We start from the raw sequence: 27,295 nt of genomic DNA, 5'->3' as shown, positions 1-27,295 counted from the left end.
GACATCACTGAGTTGCACCAACAGTGTGTGTTTGGGGGAGGATGGGGGAAATCACATTAATGCTGCATATGGTAACCTTTCATCTTAAAAAGTCTCATCAAGTAATTGAGGATTTGTTTGTCTTCCCCACCAGTACGTAACAGATGAAATTTGTTCTCCTATATCAGTCAAAAAATTTCTGTATAACGATGATGTAAGCTTCCCAGATCCTGACAAATTAATGGTAACATTCCTTTACTTTGCCACAGACTCATCCATTGTTTGTTGAATTCTCGGTAGGAGAACACCTGTGCTCTCTCTATAGATGTACACAGACTGATCACAATAATTTTCCGGAAAGAGTTATAGCATATTGTGTATAACATGAATGGAATACTTTGCCATGTAAGTAACATAAAAACTGAAAATAAAAGAAATAGAAAAAGTTTATACATATCGATTTGACCTCACCATCCTCAGATTACCATTCTGTATTCTTTACACTGTGCCTACCGCTGCCTGGAAAACTACACTAACAAAATGACTAACAGCTCACCATACCAGCGCTAAAAACACTATTATTTTCTAAATGCTTGGCCATCTGGAGCTCCCACTTCTGTCACTTTCATTTCTGGCAAAGCCCTGCATATAACATAAATTTGCAAGAAATTGGTGATTACAAGTAGGCGCAGTCTCCTTGTTAGCGGTGAAATTTTTCTATTTCTTGCTGTAGCCTGAAGAATCTGAATGTTTGAAGCTATTAGGGGTTACTCGACTCAATGCCAGTTTTCTCAGGAGAAATGACTGTTATCTGACCTATCACACAGGATTACAGTTGCATGGTCTGAAGGTTTTACAGGAAACCTTTTCAGTCTGTTGTTCTTGGTCCTTCACTTTGATTTTGGGGATGCTGGTAAGATTGTTTAATCATGTGATTGTTTTCTCATACTTGTATGCCTGCTGTGAGGTTGTGTAGTTGTTCCTAATATTATGTTCTATTAATACTGCTGGTACTTGTCTAGGCATACCTGTTGGTTTAGTCATTAATGCAGCTTTGCAGTTACAGGTGCAGGTTCTTGTACTTATATCAGCTGTTACTGTCTGGGTGTCTTTGGTAGTCTTTGATACATACAGCTTCATTGCTGAGGTGAGAGTCTTCATGAAACTAGTTAACTGAATGCTCTTGAATGCCTCCTTCCCTGTACACTGCAGGATGGATTGTGTGACCTAGAGTTTCTCTGTCTTCTTTTTCTCTATGGATCCCAGACATTCTCTGCTACACAGTGGATGTTGGGGGCAATTCACACACATCGGAAGGGCAATATATAGAGTATTTTCTTTACCGGCAAGCAAACTATACTCCTGCATTCTGGTTGTCATTTGCGTCCCTAGATGATGTGCCCAAAATTTCAGTATTTAAAGCACTGCGTTGCGTTAGCCAATGCCCAGCTTTTAGATAACTAAAGCATTCTGTGATGTAATCTAGAAAAGTTGGTATACTGAACATCAAAATAAAGAAAAGAAATTGGACAGTAACTGTCCACATTATCTATTTCAGCCATTTTGTAAAGGGGTTTCACTAAAGAGTATTGGAATCTGTCACAAAGATGACTGCACCTGACACACTGCACAGGTGACTGAGTATGGTTCACTGTTCTTCATAATTTTACTTGAAATTTCGGCACACCCACAGGAGTATTTACTCTATAATGTTGTAATAACTGATTCAATTTCATTTCTGCTTGTTTCCAGTAGCTACATGCAGTGTAGTTGACTCTGAACACCAGCCTCAAGAAATCTGTAAATACGTATTCACCTGTACCACTAAATTTCTGATTTAACTTGCCAATTGTTGATAAGAAGCGAGTGGATGTTAATATAACCCAAAAGACCACTACAATCACTGAAAGTGTTTGTAGTTGATATAGGATTCACTGATATCTTATGAACAGCTATGGGAATAAGTGTCAATCCAGTTAGAATACCACTCATCTGAACAAGCTTTATACAACCGTACTGTAGCAGGCACTACAGAGGTTGCTCACGAGAAACTATTTACACCTAACAGTCTACCTGATTGGTACGGAGCACTAATGTGGTGTTAAGCCAACAGCTGAGATCCTTACACACTGTGACATAGAGAAGCATGCACAAAGTTTACACTTACATAAACCCTAGCTCAGGATCCCTGAGCTTCCCAAACCTGACCTTAGCCAAGGAAGACTGGGTTTTCTGATGGCCGTATCATTATGCAAGGCACAGGAGGCACTTGTGGCTTACTGAATGCTACACACAAGGATCTTTCCATTCTGTAGGCAAAAAATCTGGGTGTGAATATCAGTTGTTAATGTAGAGTGTGGATCCATTCAAATTAGGTAAGGACAGGAAAGTTTTGCGAAAATGATAATGTGAAGAATGAAGTGAAATTGGCAGCTTTTAGCAAAATAGGTGATATTTTTTTTTCTTCAAAATATCATGAAATTTGTCCTTTTCTCATGTAATAGATGTTACAAATCTGAAAACAAGTCTACCAACAGAAGTAACTGACTGTTACTGAATGTTGAAATTGAATTTTGCCTTCTTTTTTCCTGAAGGCTGAGGTTCATGTATAATCTTAAAATGGCAGCTCATTTCCCACATAATGGACTATGATGTGACATTAATAATAGCACCGAAACCAGAAAAAAAATTACGCAGAATTTGGCAAAAAAGTAAGACCAAGTCTGGCAAAAAAGTAACACAGAATCTGGCAAAAAGAAAAAAAAACCACCACAATCAACTAAATCTGGCTCATAAAAATGTAACACTGTATCCAGCAGATAAAAAAGTAACGCCAAATCTGGCAGGAGTAACACCAAATAAGGCAAAAAACTCTAAATATGGAAAAAAAAACACGGAATTTAGTCACAAAATACAAACAATTTTGTCCCGTCCCTACAAATAGATATTCGTGGGTGTTCCCACTATCTCATCACTTTTGTGCAATCTGCTAAACCCAATTTCTGTTACTGCTGTTCTGTTTAAAATAGTGCATTACCAGTCTGAAAGTCAGGAATCATAAAAGTCTGCATTACAAATGTATTTCACTCTGATGGAATTAAAAACAGCCCTTTGAAGAACAACACATTTTCCTGAATGCCACAGAGAGTTGCTGCACTGCATCAGGCAAAAGGAGGTTCAATGTGACATTAGGAGTACCCATGACTTTTGTCACCTAAGTGTATCTCGACCAGTAAACATCAATTTTCAACTTTTTCACTCTAGTCATGAGAAGTCATACAGCAATGAAGTTCTTCAAAACCTGTATCTTTGCAGCTTAAAACTCAAGAATGCACTATAAAATTTATTTTACTAGTAGTCCCACTGAAACATGCCCTTTTCGTACGCATTTAATAACCAATTCATAGCTCTTCCCATTCTGAATTATAAACTGCATCTCTCCTCAAGAAACAGCAGTGACGTGCCATGTGCATCGATATTCAAGCCTAGGATTAATAGTTTGTGACTTCACAGAAGAACTAAAACTATTATTGACATAGAAGAATTCATCCCCACCGTCACAATAGATCCCCTGCATTTCATTCCCTGTTCACTATGAGGACATATTATTTTCTTTACAAAATGCAATTTAGTTGTTTGTATTGAATATCAAAACAGAAAATACATACCACATGTACTGCAACTAAGTAGCATGAATTCTGAACAGATGTTGCAAGCTCTGCATGGAAATTCGGCTATGCATGCGTATGTAGCCACTGCAGGTAGAAACCTGAGTGGTCATTCGTCTAAACTGATTCATGCCACTCAGTGCTTGGCAAATGGATGTGAGTAAACTCATCTGTAGCACATGAGGGAAGGCACAAACAGTGTACCCAATATGTCCACTTCAGTTAATGGAGAGTGTCACAGCCGACAATTTAACACGTCCACAAGAGGAACACACAATTTTGTTCATAACACTGTTTGCTGTACTCCTCTCTAATGGATACTACATCACATGATACAAATGTGTTGAAGATAAATTTCATTTTAGGTTGTCACCTTCTTACAAGTTGGAAAGTAATGTGAATACTATTTAGTGTCATTTCAGAGCTGTCACAAGAAGGTAGTTCCAAAAAGAATCCTGTCATGTTAATGTAAAACAATGTCCCCATTCTCCATGTCATTCCCTATTATTACAATCACTGTTTTTTATACTGCTATAGCACTGAAGAGCTTTTCGTGCTTTCAATGTGGTCCACAGTCAGCACTGATTACAACCTTATAGTCACTGCAAGTCAGCTGATCTATGGGAGTTTGGAAAAAGCACATCAGTTGGGGCGATAAAGCAGTCATTTCAAACAACCAAATGTGATGCAGGCGACACTGGGAACATAATAGTAGGACCAGACCACATCAAATCAACAAAAACTTTGGCCCTCCTCATAATACCATATATTTATTATTATTATTTTTTACTGTGTGTACCCATAGAGTACACAAAAATTACAAAAAAATTTTGCTATTTTGATACATACATAATTTGTTTTTCACATTTCAAGAAATGAAATCTCTCTTTATTCTTAGTGTGCCTTGAAACAAAAAAAATCTTATTTAAGATCAATGTGTAACCATACTGTGTGTACGCCTTCTCAGGACACAATCACAAGAACAATCAAAAATGAAGTAGCAGGCGCCTTTGCAATAAGAGGATTAATTTTCAATTTCTTAGTATTATTCATTTTCAAGAAACCTGCCACCAACTATGCGAACTTGCACTATTAATTATTACAATTTTAACCAAGCCAGTTTCACAGATACCAACTATGCGAACTTGCACTATTAATTATTACTATTTTAACCAAGCCAGTTTCACAGACAATCAAATCTTTTGAGGAAGTGTGCTGTTTTCGATTTGCCCATCTGATTTACCATTCAATGAGTACGGTTTAATTGAAGCCTGAAATGAGAGGGGACGGGAGGGGTGGGGTGGGGTGGGGTGGGGTGGGGTGGGGGTGGCAGAGAGAGAGAGAGAGAGAGAGAGAGAGAGAGAGAGAGAGAGAGAGAAGCAGCAGCAGCATGAATCCCTTAAAACAATTTTTGAATTACTGGACATGGACAGTTTAACTTATTTAATTTTGAAGTATTATCTGTCAGCTTTCATCTTGAGATCTTTGACCAAAGTTTGTTTTAACGATTCTCCTGACATTTGGCCAGCACCAGTGGCTAGCACTGTCAAAGATTCACCCTCCCTTGATGGTGGCAGACTGGCGTGAAGCCTGCAGCTGGAGTTTATATGTACCAGTTGCACCAGTTCCTGAGGGCTTTACCACGGACATCACACTGTGGTCCTCCCCTTGTTCCCTACAGCACGAGAATCCAGGAACCACTAACCTTTATGCTTTCTTCGTTCTTGCAGAAACTGTTGCCATGTTTGTGCATTTCTGTGATTTCCCTGACGAAGCAAGGGTGTAGCTCCCCTCCAAAGCAAGAACCAACCTGCCTGAAAAATTTTACTACATGGCTGGTCTCACACAGGACATGCTCCACTATGGCCAGTCTCTCCACCTGTCCCATACTGTAATACCATTTACGTTCAGTGATTCTGGTATTGAAGGCTAGTGCAATCACTACAACATACATTTTTCCACATGTGCGCGATTTGCACTGCATTCCATGTTGGAGTGCACAGCTTACCAGCATGATAGGATGGCGTCATGGATAGCTAAAACATGGGCTCAAAGGGCCACAGAAGCAAGATCCAAAATACTAATAGTTCCATAAGATAGTAGCAACAATGACGTGTCATCAGAGGGGCAACTCTGGATGCCACCACTGCGACCAGAAGCACTCATCTCACCAACATGTGGCAGCCCCATGCTCCTAGGAGATGCAGCCAGCAAGATCTAATCCCCTCCGATCTATCACATGTTCACAAATAGACGTGTTCTTCCGCTGACACAATCTAGATACTGCACCAATCTGAAGGCCACTGTCTTATGGAGCTGACCTTGAGCTGCCAGCCATCCACCACAAAGCAACACAGCAACTTTGGCCTCAAGGAACACTGGTGCCAGGACTGTGGTATTCACTGGCTTGTTATTGTGTTGGTTCTATTGCACAGCCATCAAAAACAGTGGTCCTTTCCCAGACAAAGACTTTCTTGCCTATGTACATTCAGTGAACTTCTTTAGTTAAGGACAGCTAATATAAACTTTGTACACACTACTTACAAGCAGGTAACAGACAGTTTAATTCATGTGAACCTGCTGAATGCAAATGTCTTGGCATCAGCTTTGCTAGGTAAAGATATACTACCTATTAGGGACAGTTGACAATTTGTGACTCAAACCCAGAGTTCCCCCCCTAGGGCGAGCGTTTGCCTCAGTACTTCGGCTATCCACGTGCACATCAGGACGAATCCAAACTGCCCTAAGTCAAACTATCTACATCGCTATACCACAGAAGGGGACAAGTAGAGAGATCCACCTGTTCTGCAAAACAGATAAAGAGACAGTAGTGTCACATCTCAATAAGAAACTTGAAACGTCTGGTTCTTGACAGAAGCATTTACAGCTACGCCTTAAGTGTAAAAGAATAGTTGACAACGCACTCCATAGATACGTACATAGAAGAACCGTTTGTGATGGGAGGAATCCTAAATGATAGTAGTGTCATTGTAAAAACTCTTCTAAAGAAACAGCAACTTCTGCATTATATATGTAAAATGAAGTATAGGGATACAGATAGAGAGATACTGAATTGAAAGGGTTTGGCTGTCAAGGTGGCAATGCACGAAGCTTTCAGTAACTACCACAGCATAATCCAATCAAAAGATCTCTAAAAAAACACAATGAAATTCTGCTCGCACATAAGGGTTGTTTGTGGCACTAAAGTCGATGTCCAGACACTCGTGGAAAAGATAGGAACTGAAATTGATAGTAGTAAAGCAAAAGCAGACATGCTGAACTACGTTTTCAAATGTTGCTTTCGAAAGGAAAATCCAGAAATTTTGCCCAAATTTAATCTTTGCTCCATTGCAAAGTTGGGTTAAATAGACATTTGTGTAAGTGGTACTGAGAAAACAGCTAAAATCACTAAAACTGAACAAAGCTATAGAGCCTGGTAGAATCCCTATCAAATTTTACATAGCATTTGTAACTGAGCTAGCCACCTTTTAACCATTATTATGCCACATATTCCTCAAACAAAAAGCTGTGCCCAGCAGTTGGGAAGTAACAACAAGTCACATCTGTCTATGAGGAGTGCAGAGGACATTCACCAATGCTTGACATGCACTTGCACTAGTAGAATCTTAGGGCATATTCTATGCTCAAATGTAATGGTATCTTTGATCAGAATAACCTCCTCTATATCAACTAGCACAGCATGGGGATCAAGTGAAATTTATCCTGGATTGAGGATTTCTTGGTAGGGAGGATGCAGTGTGTCATCAAGGATGGAGAGTTACGACAGATGTAGAACTGACTGAAGGTGTATCCCAGAGTAGTATGCTGTGTCTTGCTGCTCATGTTTTATACTGGTGACCTTGCAGACAATATTAATAGAAACTTCAGACTTTTCACAGATGAGGCAGGTATCTATAATGAAGAACTGCCTGAGGAAAGGTGCATAAATATTCAGTCACATCTTGATAAGATACCGAAGTTGTGAAAATTTGCTACACTTATTCAGAAACATAAAATTTTGCACGTCACAAAATAATAACAACAATAATAATAATAAAACATAGTATCCTATGACAACAATATGAATAAGTCAAAATCAGAAAACTTGTGTAAATACATGGGTGTGACATATGGCTCAGTAGTAGGTAAAGAAGGTGTCAGACTTTAGATAATTGGTGGAAAGCTAGAGAAAGGCAGTCAGTCTACATCAGCTCACAGAACACTTGTGATCCATCCTAAAATATTGCTGTAGTGTTTGGGACCAGTACCAAATAAGACTTAACGGAGGATATGAAATGTATACGAGGACAAGCAGCACAAATGGCCACAGGTTTGTATGATTTGTGAGACTGAGCCATGAAGTACCAATATCAAATGCCTATTAGGCCTACTACAAGCACAAAGCTTTGTGTTCCAAAATAGTTTCACATTTCATTCATACGCTCCAGTTTCTCAAGCACGAGGTCAAAAAGAAGTCGTGTGAAATTTTTTTATAAATTTGGAATCATCATATTCTTCCATAAGTTGTGTGATGTCCCTGTTTCTTCCCTTTCCTCATTCTGAGAAACACTCTTGTCATCACTAATTCTGTAACCATTCCTGCCACTGTCTAAACTTATTCTCCGGTTAATTTCACTAACCCTGCCACAATCAACTGCTTAGTTATCCTGCGTTTATTCTCTGGTTAGGCATTATTATGTGTTCGTACAACACGTTTTCCATGCTACTCCCATAATAGAACTTAGGTGGGTGCTACTGGGATCTGTACAACTGGCCATTACTAGTGTAGCAGTCTGGCCAAAAATTTTCTATCAAAATTTCATTTTCTTGGATATACCGAGAAGTTAATATGTAATCTTTATTACCTGTTATTCCTGATAGTAGTTTATTTCCACTCTGGATTTCGCTGGTAATTATAACAACGCTGATCATTCACAAACCCAGTCAATCACATAAACAAGCAGCGATTGACATTCACCCGTTCGGCTTTATTCTGCTCAGCTCGTATACCTCCGTCCCCTTCCGTCTACAGGAAAGTTTATGTCTAGATGCAACAGGGATTCCACTGGCAGAGACATGATATACACTATGCATGCATCCAAAAATCCATAAATGGCCCATTCAGAAATAAACTTATAATAAGTTCACAAATGTTCAAAAACCAACAGAAATGCGTTTCAAAATCATGAATAATTGATAGACCAACTTGTGCTGGATACTAAGCGCTTCATGAAACAAGGCTTTTTCCTCAAGAATATGAATTCTTGCTCTCTGGGGCACATACCCCGGATTGCCCCCATTGAATCGGGCAGCTTGCACGCGCCAGTAAAATTTTTCTGGATTGCTGCTTGCAGCTACTGCTTGTACATCTAACAGCCACACTTCAGTAGCCAGAAAAGGGAGAAGGTACTATACATGCACGACACTTTGCGTATGCGCATGAACCCACTTGCAACTGCTGAAACAAATCTAATGTAAACAGTTGTGACGTCACGCTCATCGGAGACAATTTGTTGTTATGAAGCATTGCACAGTCTTCCTAAAGCCTTTGACACATTTTGCTGTTGGCAGACGCTTGTATGAACATTGTGTTTTGTTGTTGTATATGGTGCATTTCCTTTGCAACTTAAGTTTCATTTTCGTTTATTTTCCTCTCATTCATGTTTTACTGCTGCAATATTATTCTGCAGTAGCGGGATACAGTAATACCCTTTGTTAGAGTATTGTTTTTTACCAGTCAAAATTACAAAAATTTAACTGAAAACTTAAACAAAACAAAAAATTCTCTCAAAATTCTAAAAAATTCCCGGGTTTTTCCCAGTTTTCTCCTGGATGAAAAAATTCCCACGTTTTTTCCCAGATCTTCCAGTTGTCCCGGGTCTTATACACCCTGTGATGGCACTGAGGGCGTATAAACAACCCCAGCAGGGCATTCAGAGTCAGTGTCAGTCAGTCCGAAGTTAGTGTCTGAACAGTCTGTTCCAACATCATGAGGCATCCACTTGAACATTAGCACGAGCCTTGCGTGACGAAATTTCGTGTGGACTTCACACAATTATTGCCTCATCCATTTTGGTTTCATGAATTTTTGTGTGCTGCATGTATTCAAAATCAATATGGTGAGAGGAGTAGGGAGGGCTGGAAATGCTAGGAAGAGGAACGCAGACTACAGATAACTCATTTATGACTACCGTACTTACTCGAATCTAAGCCGCACCTGAAAAATGAGACTCGAAATAAAGGAAAAAATAATTTCCCGAATCTAAGCCGCAGCTGAAATTTGAGACTCGAAATTCAAGGGGAGAGAAAAGTTTTAGGCCATACCTCCAAATCGAAACAAAGTTGGTCAATTGTAATATGAGACAGAATTCAGGTCGAATGAATGACGATACAGCTGCAGTAGATTGGTTCGAGCTGTAAGCTTTACCAGGTAGCCATTGCTATGCGTCAGGCGCTCCGTCCTTATTTATGCGCGTACCCTTCGTTTTTCATGTGCTTCGTCTGGTTTCAATTGATTGCTTATTTTTCTTTGATCTGATAATTGCCGTTCTCTTTGTTATGGGTGTTTTCATCACTAAGCTGAAAATGCATTACATTACTGTACTGTGTCATGCATTGTTTGTCGCATTCCGATAATGAATGTTCACGACCTGTCGCCGCTCACGGCATGGTTTGCTTTTGTGCGTGCTACCGCCGCTTTAAAAAAAAAAAGAAAAAGAAAAAGAGAGAGAGAGAGAGAGAGAGAGAGAGAGAGAGAGAGAGAGAGTAATTGTCTCAGTAGCGAAACAATGGCAAGAGACTGCTATTTGTTATTATTTACACTGCTGCTTTCTTTGATAATGATCAACAAGAACCAAATAATAAACTGCGTATGATAGAAGATGTTCTGAACGAGAGTTTTGCGAAAATTTTTCTCCGTTTGAAAATCTTTGCAGACGCCTCTTTAGTACATTATTTTCTGCACAGAAATTAGAGTCATCTTAGATTTAAAAATCTAGTCAATTGCCGTGCTTCATTTCTGACTATATCGCTACTAGGCATAAGAATAATACGAATATGAACATGACATATGGGTCATTCCATGCCAAACTGAGCCTGAGGCTTATTTTTTGAAAAAATGCCAAATTTAACAATGTTATAGTTTTTCGAATCTACAAAAGTTGAATTTTACTGTCCTGAAAAAATTATAAAAATTACATAATTAGCTGAGGAAATATAGTTAAACAAAGTTGGCGATTCTACAGATGAGGATGGAAAACAAAAGGTTTGCTTTTTGTGTTGGCAGCTGTTTAAATTTGGGTTGCAGTGATTGTTGATGTTTTAATTGTTAAATTTCAAGAGCAGAATCTTATCTTTCTGACAAACTTCAGTTTTTAAAGAAAGGTAAGTTATTAAGTATGCAGCTAATTCACAAAAGTTACTATGTATTTAGTGTCCCACCCGTGACAAAAAACATGGAAAAGTTTACCTTCTAACTCAGCAATTATAGTAATTCTATATATTTTAGGTTAGAAGTAAGAAAAACAAATAAAAACATCCAATGAAGTTGTAAATGATCATTTATAAATGTTAAAAGAAATTGTGTCCCACCCGTGACAGGTTTTTGGATGTTACTCAAATCTAAACCATTTAACACTTCTTGTTATTGTTAAGTTAAATTGGTTGATATAACAAGTGCTTTGATGGTTTACACTAAATAAAAACTTACTGTTTATTCAGAAAATGGGGAAAACAACATCAGCAGAGCGTATGAGAAAACTTTGAGAAAAACTGAAGAAAGATACCAGCAAGTACAATGTCCATAAAGAAAAAGAAAGAGCGGGATAAAAGAAAAAGGGAAAATATGAAGATGAAGGTATCCTCCAGTGGAAAATCTTTATTGGAATATCGAAAGAAGGAAGCTGAATGAAAAAGGAAGTGCAGACTTAAACTAAAATCCGTATAAATTGAAGATCAGCCTGAGACCTGTATTTCCCAGTTAGGATCATATAAATGTCCTCAGTCCCTTGGCAAAGCTGTTTCTCGGGTAAAGAAGGTGCTTCCTTCAAGCCCCTGAAATAATCAGCAGTAATAAAAAAGCTTGTAAGTGAAAGCTTACCTAAAAAGGTAGTAAAGCAGATTTTCCCAGTAGTGAAGAAAACATCTCGTAAACTTACAGGTGATAATCTGCTCAAAATTCAAAATTTTTTCACAGAAGGCAGACGCCTGGTATAAAGGATGTAAAGTCTATTGTACACCATGAAACTGGGAAAAGAGTTAGCTTGCAGAAACGTCACATGAATATGACAGTTAAGGAAGCATTTTTTCTTTTCAAGCAAGACAATCCAGATATTGATATCAAGATTTCAAAATTCTACGAGTTACGGCCTAAAAATGTTGTTCTAACGTCTCAAATGCCTCACAATGTATGTGTGTGCAGATATCATGCTAACTTCAACTTCATCATTGAAGCCATTCACAAAGAAATAGCTAGTTTCCCTGCTACTCACACTCACCTTATGAATCTTGTTTGCTGTGATGTAGAAAGTGAAATATGCATGACAAGTCAATGCAAGAAATGCATCATGAATTTACACACATTAATAGATGGAAAGTTTGATTTGTGTGACATAATATCTTGGAGAAAATGGACCGAACATGAGTGTCACCCTAAACAGACTACTACCAGTGGAACAGTTTGTGAAGCTCGCTCTGAACTTCAGTCTCAAATAAAAACATTCAAGGAGCACTTCTTTGTCACAAGGATGCAATCTGGAGCTTTCAAGACTGTGAAAGCATCAGTTAGTGATGATGAAGTGATATTGCAAATAGATTTTGCAGAAAACTATGTAGCACTGGCTCAAGATGAGATACAAAGTGCCCACTGGAGTCATACACAGATTACAGTGGTCACTATTTGTGTTTGGATGAAAACAGGGCTACAGTCATTTGCAATTGTGAGCGATGAACTGTGCCATGGCAAGTACTCAGTGTATGCATGTTTGAAGAGTATAATAAGTAAGCTGAAACAAGAGCTTCCCAATTTGACCTCGATACGAATTTTTTCTGATGGTTGCGCAGGTCAATTTAAGAACAAATTCACCATTTCTAACCTCTGCTACATGATGCAAGACTTTGGAGTGTCTGGAGAATGGTTTTTCTTTGCAACATCACATGGGAAAGGTGCAGTGGATGGCATTGGAGCTGTAACAAAAAGGGCTGTTTGGAATAAAGTTAAGCAAAGAAAAGTCATCATCAGCAATGCACAGGAATTTTTAGACTGTGCCTGACAAAAGATCATATTGATGAAAACAGAGACCTTCTGGATGGCCGCCGGAAAGCTGTTAAAAAAATAAAAGATATTCGCAGCAAGCATTACTTCAACGGTTACAATACCTGTAACCTTTCCCACTTTCACCCAACATATATTCACTAATCTACACAGATTCTGAGATGAGTGATGAGGAATCATATCCTGATGTCCGGTTGACACCCAATTCCCAAGAAGTTACAGGTTCAGAACCAGCTGTGGAACAAATCATGCCAGGAACATTTATTTTAGTTGAGTTCCAAACTACAAGAAAGAAATCCACTACATACAGATATGCTGCAATTGCACAGAGAAGTGTAGAAGACAATCAGGAAATACAGATTATGTGCATGTGATCTGTTGGGGACTCAGCAAAAGTATTTAAAGCTGACGAGCAGGATGTATCCTACATAGAGTTTAAACAAGTTCTTGCTATTCTCCCAAATCCAAATGTCAAACATGTTAGGGACACCTTATATTATGAGTTTCCTGGCAATTTAGACATTTTTGAAAGTGGGTGAGAGGTAAAGTGTCTTTTTTCAAAGTGGTGCATTCTTCAAGTGAAATAATTAAGTACTCAGAACTGTAAACTAATACTATACCAAAATTTATATTATTTATAAGCAACAAAAATGTTCTACAAAGTTATTAAAACTTAAAGTGCCCTCTAAGTATATGTTACCTACTGATTCATAGCTAACTGACATAATAAAATCAGTTTAAAAAAAAGAAGAAGAAGAAGAAGAAGAAGAAGAAGAAGAAGATTGTACTTCACGAGTCCCACCCGTGACAATTCCTTGTCCCACCCGTGACAGTCTTTGATTGCAATTATTGTAAGTAAGTATTACTAATCTAATATTTATTGATATTAGGTCATGTAGAGAATTGTTTTATTAATGTTAATTCAATATTTTCAAAAGAAAATAAGTGCATAAATCACAGAATTCTTCTAAAATGTTGGTGGTTATTCAATGCTACGTCTATTTGCTGTCCCACCCGTGACAAAGTTTTAAAGATGAATAACAGCTCAATTTGTAAACTTCTGACATTCAGATTTAAAGGGAAGGTAAAACACTTATTTGTAAGGTAACCAGTCAATTTTTACTTTATTTCTATTTATACTTTAAGTTATGTCAGCATTTGACTGTTGAAAAACGTAGTGCAACTGTCCCACCCGTGACAATGGAATCCCCCATATGTGTATACTTCCGCGTTTGTGTTGTCTCACTCTAGTTTCGTAGTTTATTAGGCAGACAGCATTTAAATGAGATAGCAGCAAACACGAAAGAATACATGGCAAAATGTTTATATTCGTATTATTCTTATGGTGAAGAGAATACTGCATGTGATTCAGAATTCACAAAAGTTCCCATTAGCAACCATCTCTTCTCACTGGTAGAAAAAAAATCAGAACATAGACTTGGCCATACTGACAAACATCGCAAACGGTCTTGCCAGTCGAATTTTCGTAGTACATTGAAAAGCTGCTACATTCGAAGATGAACAATACGGAGTTTGTATTTACTTCGTTGGATAATGTATGAAAATGCAGTGGTCGAAATTTGGGGCGGAGAAAAAAAGCTCGTCTTCCACTTTTTTTTTTTTTTTTTAAATTTATTTACTGATGCAGAGGTTTTGGCGCCAGTATTTATCTTTGTGCCTGTAAAGCATGCCTGTGTAGCGCTACATATATTCGACGGCAGAAGGTAGTTGTGGCGGCACCTACAACATATTTCAGAACTTCTGCTTACTTTGCACTCGATTCTAAGTCGCAGGCGGTTTTTTGGATTCCAAAACTGGAAAAAAAGTGCGGCTTACATTCGAGTAAATACGGTATTTTCATGTTACCCATTTCTGTAGTTTACAGGCTTTTGCTGCATACGTGGACAAATTATTAGAACAAAAACTAAAAATCGTATTTAAACCATACCCCACATGTACTATACATTTCTTTCGATCCCCAATCTGATTCAGTATCTCCTTGTTACATATTCGACCTATTCATCTAAACTTCAGCAAAGCCTGTGTTCTCTTCTTGTATGAACTCCTTATCGGCAATATTTCACTTCCATACAAGCCTACGCTCCAGACAAATACCTTCAGAAAAGACTTCTAACACTTCAATTTATATTTGCTGGGAACAGTTTCCCTTGTTCAGAAATGCTTTTCTTGCTTTGGCCAGTCTGTACTTTATATCCTCTCTTCTTTAGCCATTGTCAGTTATTATTTTCCTGTCCAAAGAACAATATTTACCTACCACATTTTCGTAATCTAATTCCCTCAGCAGTCCGTTTTCATTCAACAACATTAGATTACTACTGTTTTACTTTTGTTGATAAGCATTCATCTTGCAACCTCTTTTCAAGACACTATCAATTTTACTCAATTGCTTTCTACGTCCTTAGCCATCCTGATAGAATTACAACATCATAAGCAAATCCCAAAGTTTTTATTTCTTCTCCCTGAACTTGAAACCCTTTCCAAAATTTTCCATGGTTTCTTTTACTGCTTGCTCAATGAATACATTTTACCATTCAAAAATGAATCTTAATTAACTGTGGAAAAGAGCTGTATTATTCAGTGTATTTGACTGTTGAAGCTTTCCTAGGTCTCCATTTGTAACATTTTTAAATATAGTTGGGTTGTATTAAATCAAAAGTGTCTTACTCCAACTTGATGATTTCATCTGGGTAATGATAACGGAATGTAGGATAATGGAATGTAGTCGAATTAAGCCAGGAGATGCTGAGGGAATTAGATTAGGAAATGAGACACTTAAAGTAGTAAAGGAGTTTTGCTATTTGGGGAGCAAAATAACTGATGATGGTCGAAGTAGAGAGGATATCAAATGTAGACTGGCAATGGCAAGGAAAGCATTTCTGAAGAAGAGAAATTTGTTAACATCGATTATAGATTTAAGTGACAGGAAGTTGTTTCTGAAAGTATTTGTATGGAGTGTAGCCATGTATGGAAATGAAACATGGATGATAAATAGTTTAGACAGGAAGAGAATAGAAGCTTTCGAAATGTGGTGCTACAGACGAATGCTGAAGATTAGATGGGTAGATCACATAACTAATGAGGAGGTACTGAATAGAATTGGGAAGAAGAGGAGTTTGTGGCACAACTTGTCCAGAAGAAGGGATCGGTTGGTAGGACATGTTCTGAGGCATCAAGGGATCACCAATTTAGTACTGGAGGGCAACGTGCAGGGTAAAAATCGTAGAGGGCAATCAAGAGATGAATACACTAAGCAGATTCAGAAGGATGTAGGCTGCAGTAGGTACTGGGAGATGAAGAAGCTTGCACAGGATAGAGTAGCATGGAGAGCTGCATCAAACCAGACTCAGGACTAAAGACCACCACCACCACAACAACAACAAATGATGAAGTTTACAAATGGACACCAATGCTGTAGAAATGGAAACAATAACACTAAAAGACCGATTATGTTTGTATCAACACTGACTGTGGGTAACACATTTATTTAGTCTATAATCTACAGTGAAAACTAAAAAACTTGTATCTGCAATAGTACAGTTCCTACACTAAAACAAAAAGTAAATACACTCAAAAGAGGCCAACACGCATTGTTTAATTAATGTAGATTGCTTACAGACAGAGGGAATTAGTATTTTGCAATCATGACTTATTAAACTGATAGCTTGGTAATATTCCTGTAATATTCTGTCAGTATCTGCCTTCTGTGGAACTGGAATTATTGATCTCCGGTGTTAATCAATAATTTCTGCTAGACCTTAGTCATTTTACATATGTGATCATCTGCTGCTTTCATTATTTCATCTCTCAAAAGTACCTATTCATCCCTATTGTATTCCTTTCCCACCATTTCAGTCAAATGTTGCCTAATGCTCCATCTGAAATTCTCAATAAGTGCTGGCTCATGCAATTTTATCCACATCCCGTCACCTTGATTCCTACCATATTAAATTTCTTCAGAAATAATCTGCAGTTCACAACCAACAAATTATAGTCAGAGTCCACACCTGCCCCTGGAAATGTCTTACAGTTTCAAATCTTGTTTATAAATTTTTCTTACCATTAGATAATCAATCTGAGACCTCCCAGTGTTTCCAGATCGTTTCCAATAACTACCTAAATGAAGTAACTTGCACCTGAGATTTTAAGAATATTTATTGTATAAGGTACATCCAATAATATCCGTAAACACTAAACAGAAAAAACTATCATTTAACAGAAGAATAAAAGCTTCCTAATCATTCCTCGCAGTAAGCACAACCAAGAAAATCTATCTAAATATTTAGTGAAAAATTAATTTCCTTTCAACCCATCAACAGAAATAAGTAAGAAACATTTTTCACGAGGTACAAATATGTTTTTGATTTGTTGCTTCTGCAGAATTAAATTTATCTTACAGCAGTGTTCTGCTGCATATGAAATTATAGCACAGTAGAACAGCATTAGGTCTATGTGAGGTCCAGAAATATAACATGTTTAAGCAGCTCCACTCTTGCCACCTTCACTAACATTTACTCCTTTGCTACCACTATTCCATGACCAATAATAACTAGAATGACCAGTTTTGCTGGTGCAAGAATTAATTTCATCATTTTATAATTTATACATGATTGACTCTCTCTCTCCCAATAAGCGCGCGCGCGCGCGCACACACACACACACACACACACACACACACACACACACACACACACACCTCTTCGTACCCACTGTGTAAAACTACATTGCATCAGAGCAATTTTGAAACATGAGGTTTTCAATGCTACGAACTTGAAAATTCATATGGTTTGTCATATAAGAAGGTTCTATTGAGATGTTACAAGTAATTTTTTAGGTTCACATGTCAATTTGACTCACCACATTGTCCTCCCAGTATTTTGCCATGCACTTGTCTCCCTTCTGCCATCGCCACACTTTGTTGTCCGCGATGTAATGGTTGGAAGGAGAACTATACATGGCCTGTCCTGGATTGCTATAATTGCTGCCAGTTGAGTTGTGGACATTATTCGAGACTGCAGGCTGTACTGGGTCCTTGTAAGCTGTAAATTCTGCACCACCATACAACTGCTGAGTTTGCTGAATCCTAGGAGGTGGAGGTGGAGATGTGTAACTGCTGTATGTATCATGGCCTATTCCACTCTGTGGAAGAGTGCCAAATTTGCTATTCAGAATATCCTGTTGTGGTGGGTAATTCCTAGTATTACTCATTCTTTCGAGCCTGTTTCCCAAAATTCTGCTGTCTGTATCAGGTTCAAAGTTCATTCCAAATCCTCCAGCTCCAGCATTATTTGAGCGCGACCTGTTCTTATTCATTTCATACCCAAGTGAAGAAAATGTTTCATGGTTTACATAATCATCCCTAATTTTGCTATTTGAACTGTTTGGAACAGAATTTTTTGATGACCAAGTGTTGGTGTTGTACTGTGTTTCTGGGTAGGAGTTAGCCCACGGCTGTCCATAAAAATTGTCGTTAAGTTGTTGTGACTGTGGTGGTTGTTGGTGTTGTTGCTGTTGCTGGAACCTTTGCTGATTCTGAAAACGTGGAGGCTTCTGTTGCTGTAATGTGGAACCACTGTTGCCAGCAGACGATGAGTGACGGCCACGATCACTGTCCCTTGCTGATGCATTAGAAGAGAAATTCCCACCACTTCGTGCATCACTTCCATTACTCCAAGTCATATTATTAGCTGTGTTGTTAGCTCCTCTTGATCCTCGATTACTTCTCGAACCTCCACTGTTACCACCTCCACTAACGTTTCCTCCTCTGCTGCCATTATTGCGTGACTGAGAATAATTAGGGCGATCAGTTCTGCTCGTGCGAGAATTGGAATTAGCTTTGTTTGTCATGTCTGTACCAAACTGCTTCTTATCAGGATTTATGTTGTTGGATGTCATAACATTGCCACCACTAGTACTGCTTCCAGTGTTGTTGCTGATGTTACTTGCATTTCTATGCTCACTTTCTTTCTCTGTAAAAAAAATGGGATAAAAAACATAATTATGCAGAGTTAAGATATAAAATATGACATTGTTACAGAGACGAGCATATCATAAATCTAACAAGAATAGTCTGGGAGATGAGTTTTTGGCACTGACAGCTTAATAACGTCGTTTTGTTGCCAACTGGCAGCCTGATGCCAACAAAGCACATAGCATGAGCCATGATGCCGCGCTGCAGAACTAGCGCACACACATTTGAAATTACTAGTGTGTGTCTCACATGTAACTTGTACTGTAGGTTTGCTTTGTTGAACTAGAAACTGAATCTGTAATTCATTTTGTTTTTAGTGTTTATTCACTTCTATTTCATTTCAAACCATGTCCACTGTGATGAGTGGTGCAAGCTGACTACCATATTTGCATGAATATAGGATGTACTCTTTTTCCTAAATTTTGTCTTGAAAAATCATGGTGTGGCCTATAATCAATGTTTTCTTCCTCAGATCATAAATCATCAATTTGAAAATGACATATACTGTATTTTGTGGATTGAAATTAATACCACTACATGTAACTACATTTACTTTCCATCAAAGACTTAAGAAGAAAACAGCAGAAACGATTATAACTTGCCTGCAAATACAGTACCAGCTCCCCCCCCCCCCCTTTTCTTTGAGTGGGTGGGGAGAGAGAACATGTATATATTTCGAACTACTTTCCCCTACATGGATCATTGCAGCGCTATTTGACACACCAAAATAGACCAGTGTTTGGTCTGCGCTCCTTATTTGGGAATGTAAATAACAGTTTTTGCCTTGAATCTAGATCGTGTAATGCTGGAAAGATTCTGAAATGTTTTCATAAGTTTGAGGCAGTGTTTGTGGAATTTTAGTTCTACAAAGAGATTATTTCACTGCATAAATGGTCAAAACCACTCATACAAAATTTTAAATTCCATTGGTGAAATGTTTATGTGCTATTTTGCAGTCTTCAATTTCAATCATTTCATTTGTAATGGGATATCTACATTCCCTGCTCTGAACTACAAAGTCAACCACATCTTTTTCCACATCTGGATATTTTCTCTTTAGCCCTCAATATGACTTGTTTTCACCTATATGAAATCTACATCCAGCTCCTGCTTTCCGTGTTCCTTTGCATAATGTGTAGCTGATAATCTGAAGTTGCTCAATTGTTATGTAGGGTTGCCAACATAATTTAATGTCTGCATCGTGTAGGTATTAGTAGAACCACAGTGTAACATGGTAGTACTTCATAATCAGAGGTAAATTTAGTAGTGTGGCCTATATTCAAGATTTACTTTTCACTATAATCTTGTGTCAAAAATTTAGGTGCAGCCTATATTCATACACAGCCTACATTGTTTAAATGTGGTAAATGAAACCAAGGAAGAAAAGCAGGTTGTTAAGACAACTGCAACAGCTTTGAAAGCATATAAGAATACAGTTATAACAACAGGGAAAGAACAGTACTACATTGATTGTGTTGGGAGTGCCACAACTAGGCTGCAAGCGCCAGGAAAAATCAGCCAAGGAAGAACAGGGTGTATACGTGTACAAGGGAAAAAAATTCCCGGATTTTTCCCAGATTTCCTGGTTAAAAACACACTTTCTCCCGGGTGAAAATACACTTTTTCCGTGTTAAGTGACAGTATACTTTTCCTCGAAACTGTAAAACTTATCAATCCTTTGAATGGCTATGGTTTTATACACCGGCATAGAATTTCTCAGCCATTTAGAAAACGAAACTCAGAAAAAAAGTCCATGTACACTGCATATTTTCGTAGGAAAGTATAAATTCAAATTCCACCAAACACCGCATGTTACTTTCCAAAGCACTGAAATCGAGATTGCGATGCGCTTTGGCAAGTCAGTCATAGCTCATGTCACATAGTCTCGCCAGCCGATACAGCGGATATTCAGAGCTTAAGACACGTGATGTAGTTAGCTAATAAGTGATAAGTCGTGCATACACACAAATAGTGTTGCTACAAGAAAAGCAGAGCTTTCACATATAATAATGGTCTCGACGATTAATAAGCTGCAAGAGAAGCTAAACTTTCACGTATAATGTTGATCTTTTTTGCACGTGTTACACTTTAAGATACATCACACAAATGTGCCAGTAAAATTTTTAATAGCGACAGACACAATAGTCTGATCTTCTGGGCTCAAACTTTTTCCAAATGGCCATCCTCAAATAGCTGATTTTTCAATGCGAGTCAAATGCTCTGTGATTTAAGAAATTCATCGCACATTCTTGCACTTAGTTCATGTTGCGTAAAAGGAAATTTACTTTGAAAGTACAGCTTTTCAATCAATCATTCGCAATATTTTCCTGCGACCTGTTAGAAAGAGGTTCACTTCAGCAGTTGCCAGAGAGCTCCAGATAACAGGCATCACCGTGCTTGCGCAGCTACAATGATGCAGGAAGCCCGTAAGTGAAAAACATTAAAAGATCTTACATTAAGCCATAAAAGAAACAAGACATCAGAGGAAATTCGTGAACCATACAAAAATGCATAATTCGGCTTAAAGTGCACACTCGTATGTCCAGATTCGGTTGTAAATTTTCTTGGAGTACCAGTACTGTATTATCTCATTTTTGGTTCTTTATTATGGCATAATGCCATACGTGCTAGAAGATGAAAGCATGCTCTTTTGAAATGCAGTGAACAGTTGAAACTAGCCTGTAGTGTGGAATTAAACACTTCGTTTCAAATAAATTGACTGCCTCAGTGGAAAAGATTAATAAAGCCATATTTCTTTAGCAAACTGACAAAAATAACTTCATTGTTCAGCAAGGGATTAATGCTTGACTGAAATTGCCACCCGAGGCAGATACCCCAGTGAATATGGCAGCTTGCGCGTGCCAGTAAAATTTTCCCAGGTAGCATCTTGCTGCTTGCTTATACAGCTAACAGCCACACTTTTGTGGCCAGAAGCGGGAGAAGTACATGTGCGACTCAACTGCGCATGCGCATGGACCCGTTCGCAACTGCTCACACAAATCTAATGTAAACAGTTGAGACTTCGTGTTCATCAGAGGCAGTTTGTTGTTATGAAGCATTGCATAGTCTTCCTAAAGCCTTTGACACATTTTACTACTGGCAGACATTTGTATGAGTACTGTGTTTTGTTGCGTACATGGTGTATTTCCTTCACAACTTAGGTTCTATTTTAGTTTTTTTCTCTCGTTCATGTTTTACTGCTGCAGTATTATTCTGCAGTAGTGGAATGCAGTAATATCCTTTGTTAGAGTATTATTTCTTACCAGTCAAAATTACAAAAATTTAACTGAAAACTAAAACAAAATAATATCCCGGAAATCTACAATATTCCCGGGGTTTTCTGGGTTTTCTCCCGGATGAAAAAATTCCCGGGTTTTTCCCGGACATCCCACGTCATATACACCCTGAAGAAGGAAGTGACAGCTTTGGATAATTTTTGGAAAGAGGTTATTTGTCATAATCTATCTATCTCTTATAAGAGAAGGAAACAAGCCACACTTTTGAAATTCCTTGAGTCACTTCTCATAGGCGATCTTTTAAAGGCAGCAAATTTCCATTGTGTACAATGCTCAAAGATGTAGGCTGCAGTTTTTAGATTTCAATGGGTATAGAGTATTAATGGAATGAACAGATGTTGCTGCATGGCAGTGCATATCTCCGTGCAAGATAATAACATGCGAAAGTATAGCGAGTTTAGATGAGCCTGGGTTCATGACAGCTATTTATCAATGTGTAGAGACTGGAGTGGTGGGATGCCCGAGAGGACAATAGTTGTGTTTGTTGGAAAAAGAGGGTGAATTATTGTTTTACAAGCATATGCATCTGAAGGCCTCGTACCAAACTGCCTGTTAAGACTTCATTAAAAAATGCCACGAAATTATCATGAAGACATGAACAGATTAGTTTTTCAGAAGTTGTTCCTTGTTCATGATCAGACAGCAATTTTGGCAACCATGAAATTGTTTGGCATCAACCAAATCATTGTCATTTCAGTGCTACTGAAGTGGTAAGAGCTCAAATAAAAAATTACATTGCTGATAACAATAAAAAACTCAATGTATCTGAAGTTGAGACTTTCCTTGTGGAAGTTTTCAATCAAGTGACTAGTGAGACCTGGAAGGAAATTATTAAGAGCACAGCAAAAATCATGACAAAGACAGCTGAAGACAAAGGTATGATAGAGGATTGCATGTAAAATTTTGTTATTTTTCTAGAAGGGAGCAGTGACAGCTCAAGCAGTGAAGAATAAAACTAATCAAAATCAGATTCTGACAGCAATGTGAGTGTTGTTTTTCCATTAGCATTACTACAATAGACTCACCAATTGGAGAGGACAGCATGTCATTGACTAATTGTCACATTGTGAATACATTCTGCAGATTATAATTGTTGATATGCTGATAAATGATTTGGTCACTTTTAGTAGAATTAATTAATAATGCAAACATTCAACAGTGAGAACAAAAACTGTGAATGTTCAACAATATTGTGAAAATAGTTTGAATTTCTATTGTTAAGTATAACAAATAATTTTATGATATTTTAGCATACTACAAGCACTTTTCAACTCTTACAATTTACAAAGGGTGGTCAGAAACAAACTGAAAAGCTTGTATGTGTATTGCAGGGTAGGCTGTGCTGAGAAACAACTGTTCACAAAAAATCTGATACATTGAACCGTTTCTGAGTTAATTAGCATCAAAGTTAGTCAATCAGATTTTTGCGCACATAAGTTCAAACGGCCTGCCAGATACAATGTCACCAAATGTATGCTTCATATGGTTTCCTAAAACCAAACAAGAGAGTGATACAAAAATTGGACATTGGATGGTAGTAACAACTGAGCCTGAGCCACTGGCGGAGTATATGTGGGTCACTTGAATTTGCATGTGCAATGGCCTGATTGGCTAACTTCAATGCTAATTAACTCAGAAACAGTGCAATGTATCAAATTTTTTCTTAAAAATTATTTCTCAGGACAACCATCACTGCAACACCCTTACAGCCTTTTCAGATTGTTTCCGACCATACTGTATATTACAACTAGTAACTGCAAATAAATTCATGCATAAAAATACGACCCACATATTGCCATGGTTTTTGTGTTTGCCACTAGAGAATGCAAGTAGCAGTTACTGGGCATGAGTTGCCTAAGGTCATATCCAATAACACAGCCAGCTGGCCACGAGAACTGTCAAAATCAATCATTCATCTCACCTCATGGACTGTAGCATGATATCACTTCAAAATACACATGAATTCAGTTACAACAAAGTGGTTCACTTAAACAAATCAAACTCTGTCAAGATAAAAATGCAGCTACGGTGTATGTAGCTGTTATGTTGCGTTGTGAAGTTGGTAACTGTTTAATGAATGATGGGAAGCGAAGACAACGAATCACAGTTCAGATGTCGGTAGCCAATGACATTGTTTGTAATGTCATATGTTACATTAATAAATGTAGCTGATTTACCAAAATTATTGTGGCAAAAAATATAGTGAATGTACGATGTTGGTAATAGTGAAGTGAATCATGATAAATGAAAAGGACTACTTGGGAGCAGTCATAAAAATCAACTGCGTTGTCAGCAGTATTTTGTGTCATCATAATGAGAAATATTCCACGTGAGCTGTTACGTGCACATTACTATGGTCTTAGATTCCTGCTAACGATGTACTTCAAAGACGTGAATATTCCTTAAAAACTGGAAAGAAATTTTGACAAACAGTTCTGTAAATATGACTTCTGCTTGTTTCGCCTGCAGTAGTTGATGATGTAGTCATAAAAAACAATGAAGTAATTTTAAGAAACAGTACAGTAAATATTATTGCTGTTCCTTTCACATGCAGTAACTGAAGATGCAGTTTTAGGTTCCTGTGTAACCACGTATTCGACAATGGTGACATATTTGTAAAAAGCAACACAGTAATTCTGAGAAATAGTATTGAAAATATGATTACTGCTAGTTTCGCTTTAAGTAATTTAAGCTCTTTGGTTCCTGCCTAACCACTTACTAGAAAACTGTGAAATATTTGTACAAAACACACACACACACACACACACACACACACACACACACGAGAGTAGCTTTGACAAACTACAAACTGTACTGTACTGTACTCATTTCACTTGCAGTAATTTAAGCTGTGCTCTCAGGTTCCTGCTTAACCATATAATCAAAAAGCATGATATTGTCATAACAAACAAGAAAATATTTTTCACAAGTGAGACTTAACATGATTGGTTTACTCAGGATTGTAAATATTACGAACAATTTCCATGAAGTTCATAAGTAAGTCAGTCTGCTGACTCCACTTTCTCCTCCACATACACTCCAATACGTAGGAGTTGAACATGTTTCTGCAGTGGTTTCTTTCATGAAAAGATTGTTTTATGGCCACCCATGACCCTTCTACCATATTGGTATGAGCTTCTGTACCTTGACCTTTGAAATTAATTGCGTGGTTGACAGTTAAGGATTGAAAACAATAGGACATTACTGTAGTGCCAGGTAACATACTATTTTCAATCATATTCAGGAGAATATGTTTTGATCAAACAAATACTCTGTAGTTACTCTTCCCACACTAACCAAACACCCATCTGCTGGAAACACGTTTATTACCTATTCCATACTACTTCTTGCCAAGCACAGACCCATCAATCGTAATGAGCAATCCAACTCCTCCAAGCCTGTTGCCATTCTTCACACAGTCCAAAACACGAACTTCATGGCATAAACTGTGCCAATCGACAAGCATGATCTGATATGTGCAGCTGTTCAGCAATGGAAGTGGTACTCCATTTTTTAACCTACAAATAAGTTATTTTCAATATTTTTCCCACAGTGAGTCTGTTTCCCTCAAACCAATTTTTTTGACTAATACTAATTTGAGAAACAGGAGAAGCCTGTTAGCACAACCACTGCACACCATCACTTCTGTCTTTCCGGGCTAGTCTTCACAGGCTCAGAGAATTTCGTGCAAAACTTCTGTTTAGCAATGAATCTGTGATCCACGCACCATCTCGCTGTCTTGCCCTACCAATTAAAGCAACTACAATGAAATACGAAACAATATACCAAGAAATCCCACAACATTCTAAGAAACAAACATCCAAAAAATTGTTACAAAAAATCAGTAAGAAACCTTATAGGCCATAACTGTGAGATCTATAATCATCAAACTCCTAGTCTCCAATTAGAAAAACATAAGTAATCAAACTGCTTCTTGTGCAAAAACAAAACAAAATTATATCTTGCACTGAAACAATCATCAGAATCTGTGATTCTCATCGGTTATCGTGTATTATCACCCAATTGGCTAAGAGCAATGGAAATAACAATGAAACAAACAGACTACTGCAGCACGCAATGGGTGAGCGAAGTACACTGTAACTGCACTTAAGCCTTGTCACTTTCAGTAATCACGCACAAATCTATCTTTTTCTTAAATGTTTAACAACACAATAATAATCAGAAACTGATTTATTTATGATGATGAAATGAACAAAAATAACTGATGATAACAGTCAAAACAATAATTTAATTTTCCTCTGGTACATCTGAAAGAAACAGAGCTAACAGTAACAAGCTTGTAAATAAATCATCATCATTATCATGAGCCAACTGATACTCATTGCTGGTATACTTCTCAGATTTTCCATGTATGAGGGTTGGAACTTAAATAGTGGCAACTATTCCAGAATGAGATTTTCACTCTGCAGCGGAGTGTGCACTGATATGAAACTTCCTGGCAGATTAAAACTGTGTGCTGGACCGAGACACGAACTCAGGACCTTTGCCTTTCGCGGACAAGTGCTCTACCAACTGAGCTATCCAAGTACGACTCACGTCTTGTCCTCACAGCCCTACTTCTGCAAGTACCTCGTCTCCTACCCTCCAAACTTTACAGAAGCTCTCCTGCGAACCTTGTAGAACTAGCACTCCTGAAAGAAAGGATATTACGGAGACATGGCTTAGCCACAGCCTGGGGGATGTTTCCAGAATGAGATTTTTCACTCTGCAGCGGAGTGTGCGCTGATATGAAACTTCCTGGCAGATTAAAACTGTGTGCCGGACCGAGACTCGAACTCGGGACCTTTGCCTTTCGCAGGCAAGTGCATGAGGTGACACAATAAGTACAAGTGATCATGCTAACTCACCTCTTACAAAATTAAGCCTGTAATCAAATGAAGTGGGCAGGCAATGGTATGCACACAATGGGAAGTTCAAATAGTGTGCTGTCTTCCAAGGTACGACCACATGTCAGTTTTATTGTAGCCTTAATCCCAAATGAAGTCACCTGCTACAGAATGTCACTGAAGATATGGTCTTTTTATTTTGACAATACATGTCATAATGACTGGGCAAACAACTAAAAAGCAAA

General features: G+C 38.0%; 1 protein-coding gene across 1 annotated transcript in view; it reads right to left on the bottom strand.

Moving 5' to 3' along the window:
• LOC124790063 (tudor domain-containing protein 3) overlaps positions 1-27,295 on the bottom strand; it is a 147,381-nt gene that overhangs the window by 41,242 nt on the left and 78,844 nt on the right. Inside the window, exon 10 of the mRNA XM_047257627.1 lies at positions 17,794-18,905. Coding sequence (XP_047113583.1) covers positions 17,794-18,905 — 1,112 coding nt within the window. The remainder of the gene's footprint in view (positions 1-17,793; positions 18,906-27,295) is intronic.

The sequence above is a fragment of the Schistocerca piceifrons genome, chromosome 3, assembly GCF_021461385.2.
Source record: "Schistocerca piceifrons isolate TAMUIC-IGC-003096 chromosome 3, iqSchPice1.1, whole genome shotgun sequence".
NCBI classification, from domain to species: Eukaryota; Metazoa; Arthropoda; class Insecta; order Orthoptera; family Acrididae; genus Schistocerca; species Schistocerca piceifrons.
The sequence above is the reverse complement of the archived record's forward strand: the minus strand, read 5'-3'. Positions and strand labels throughout refer to the sequence as shown.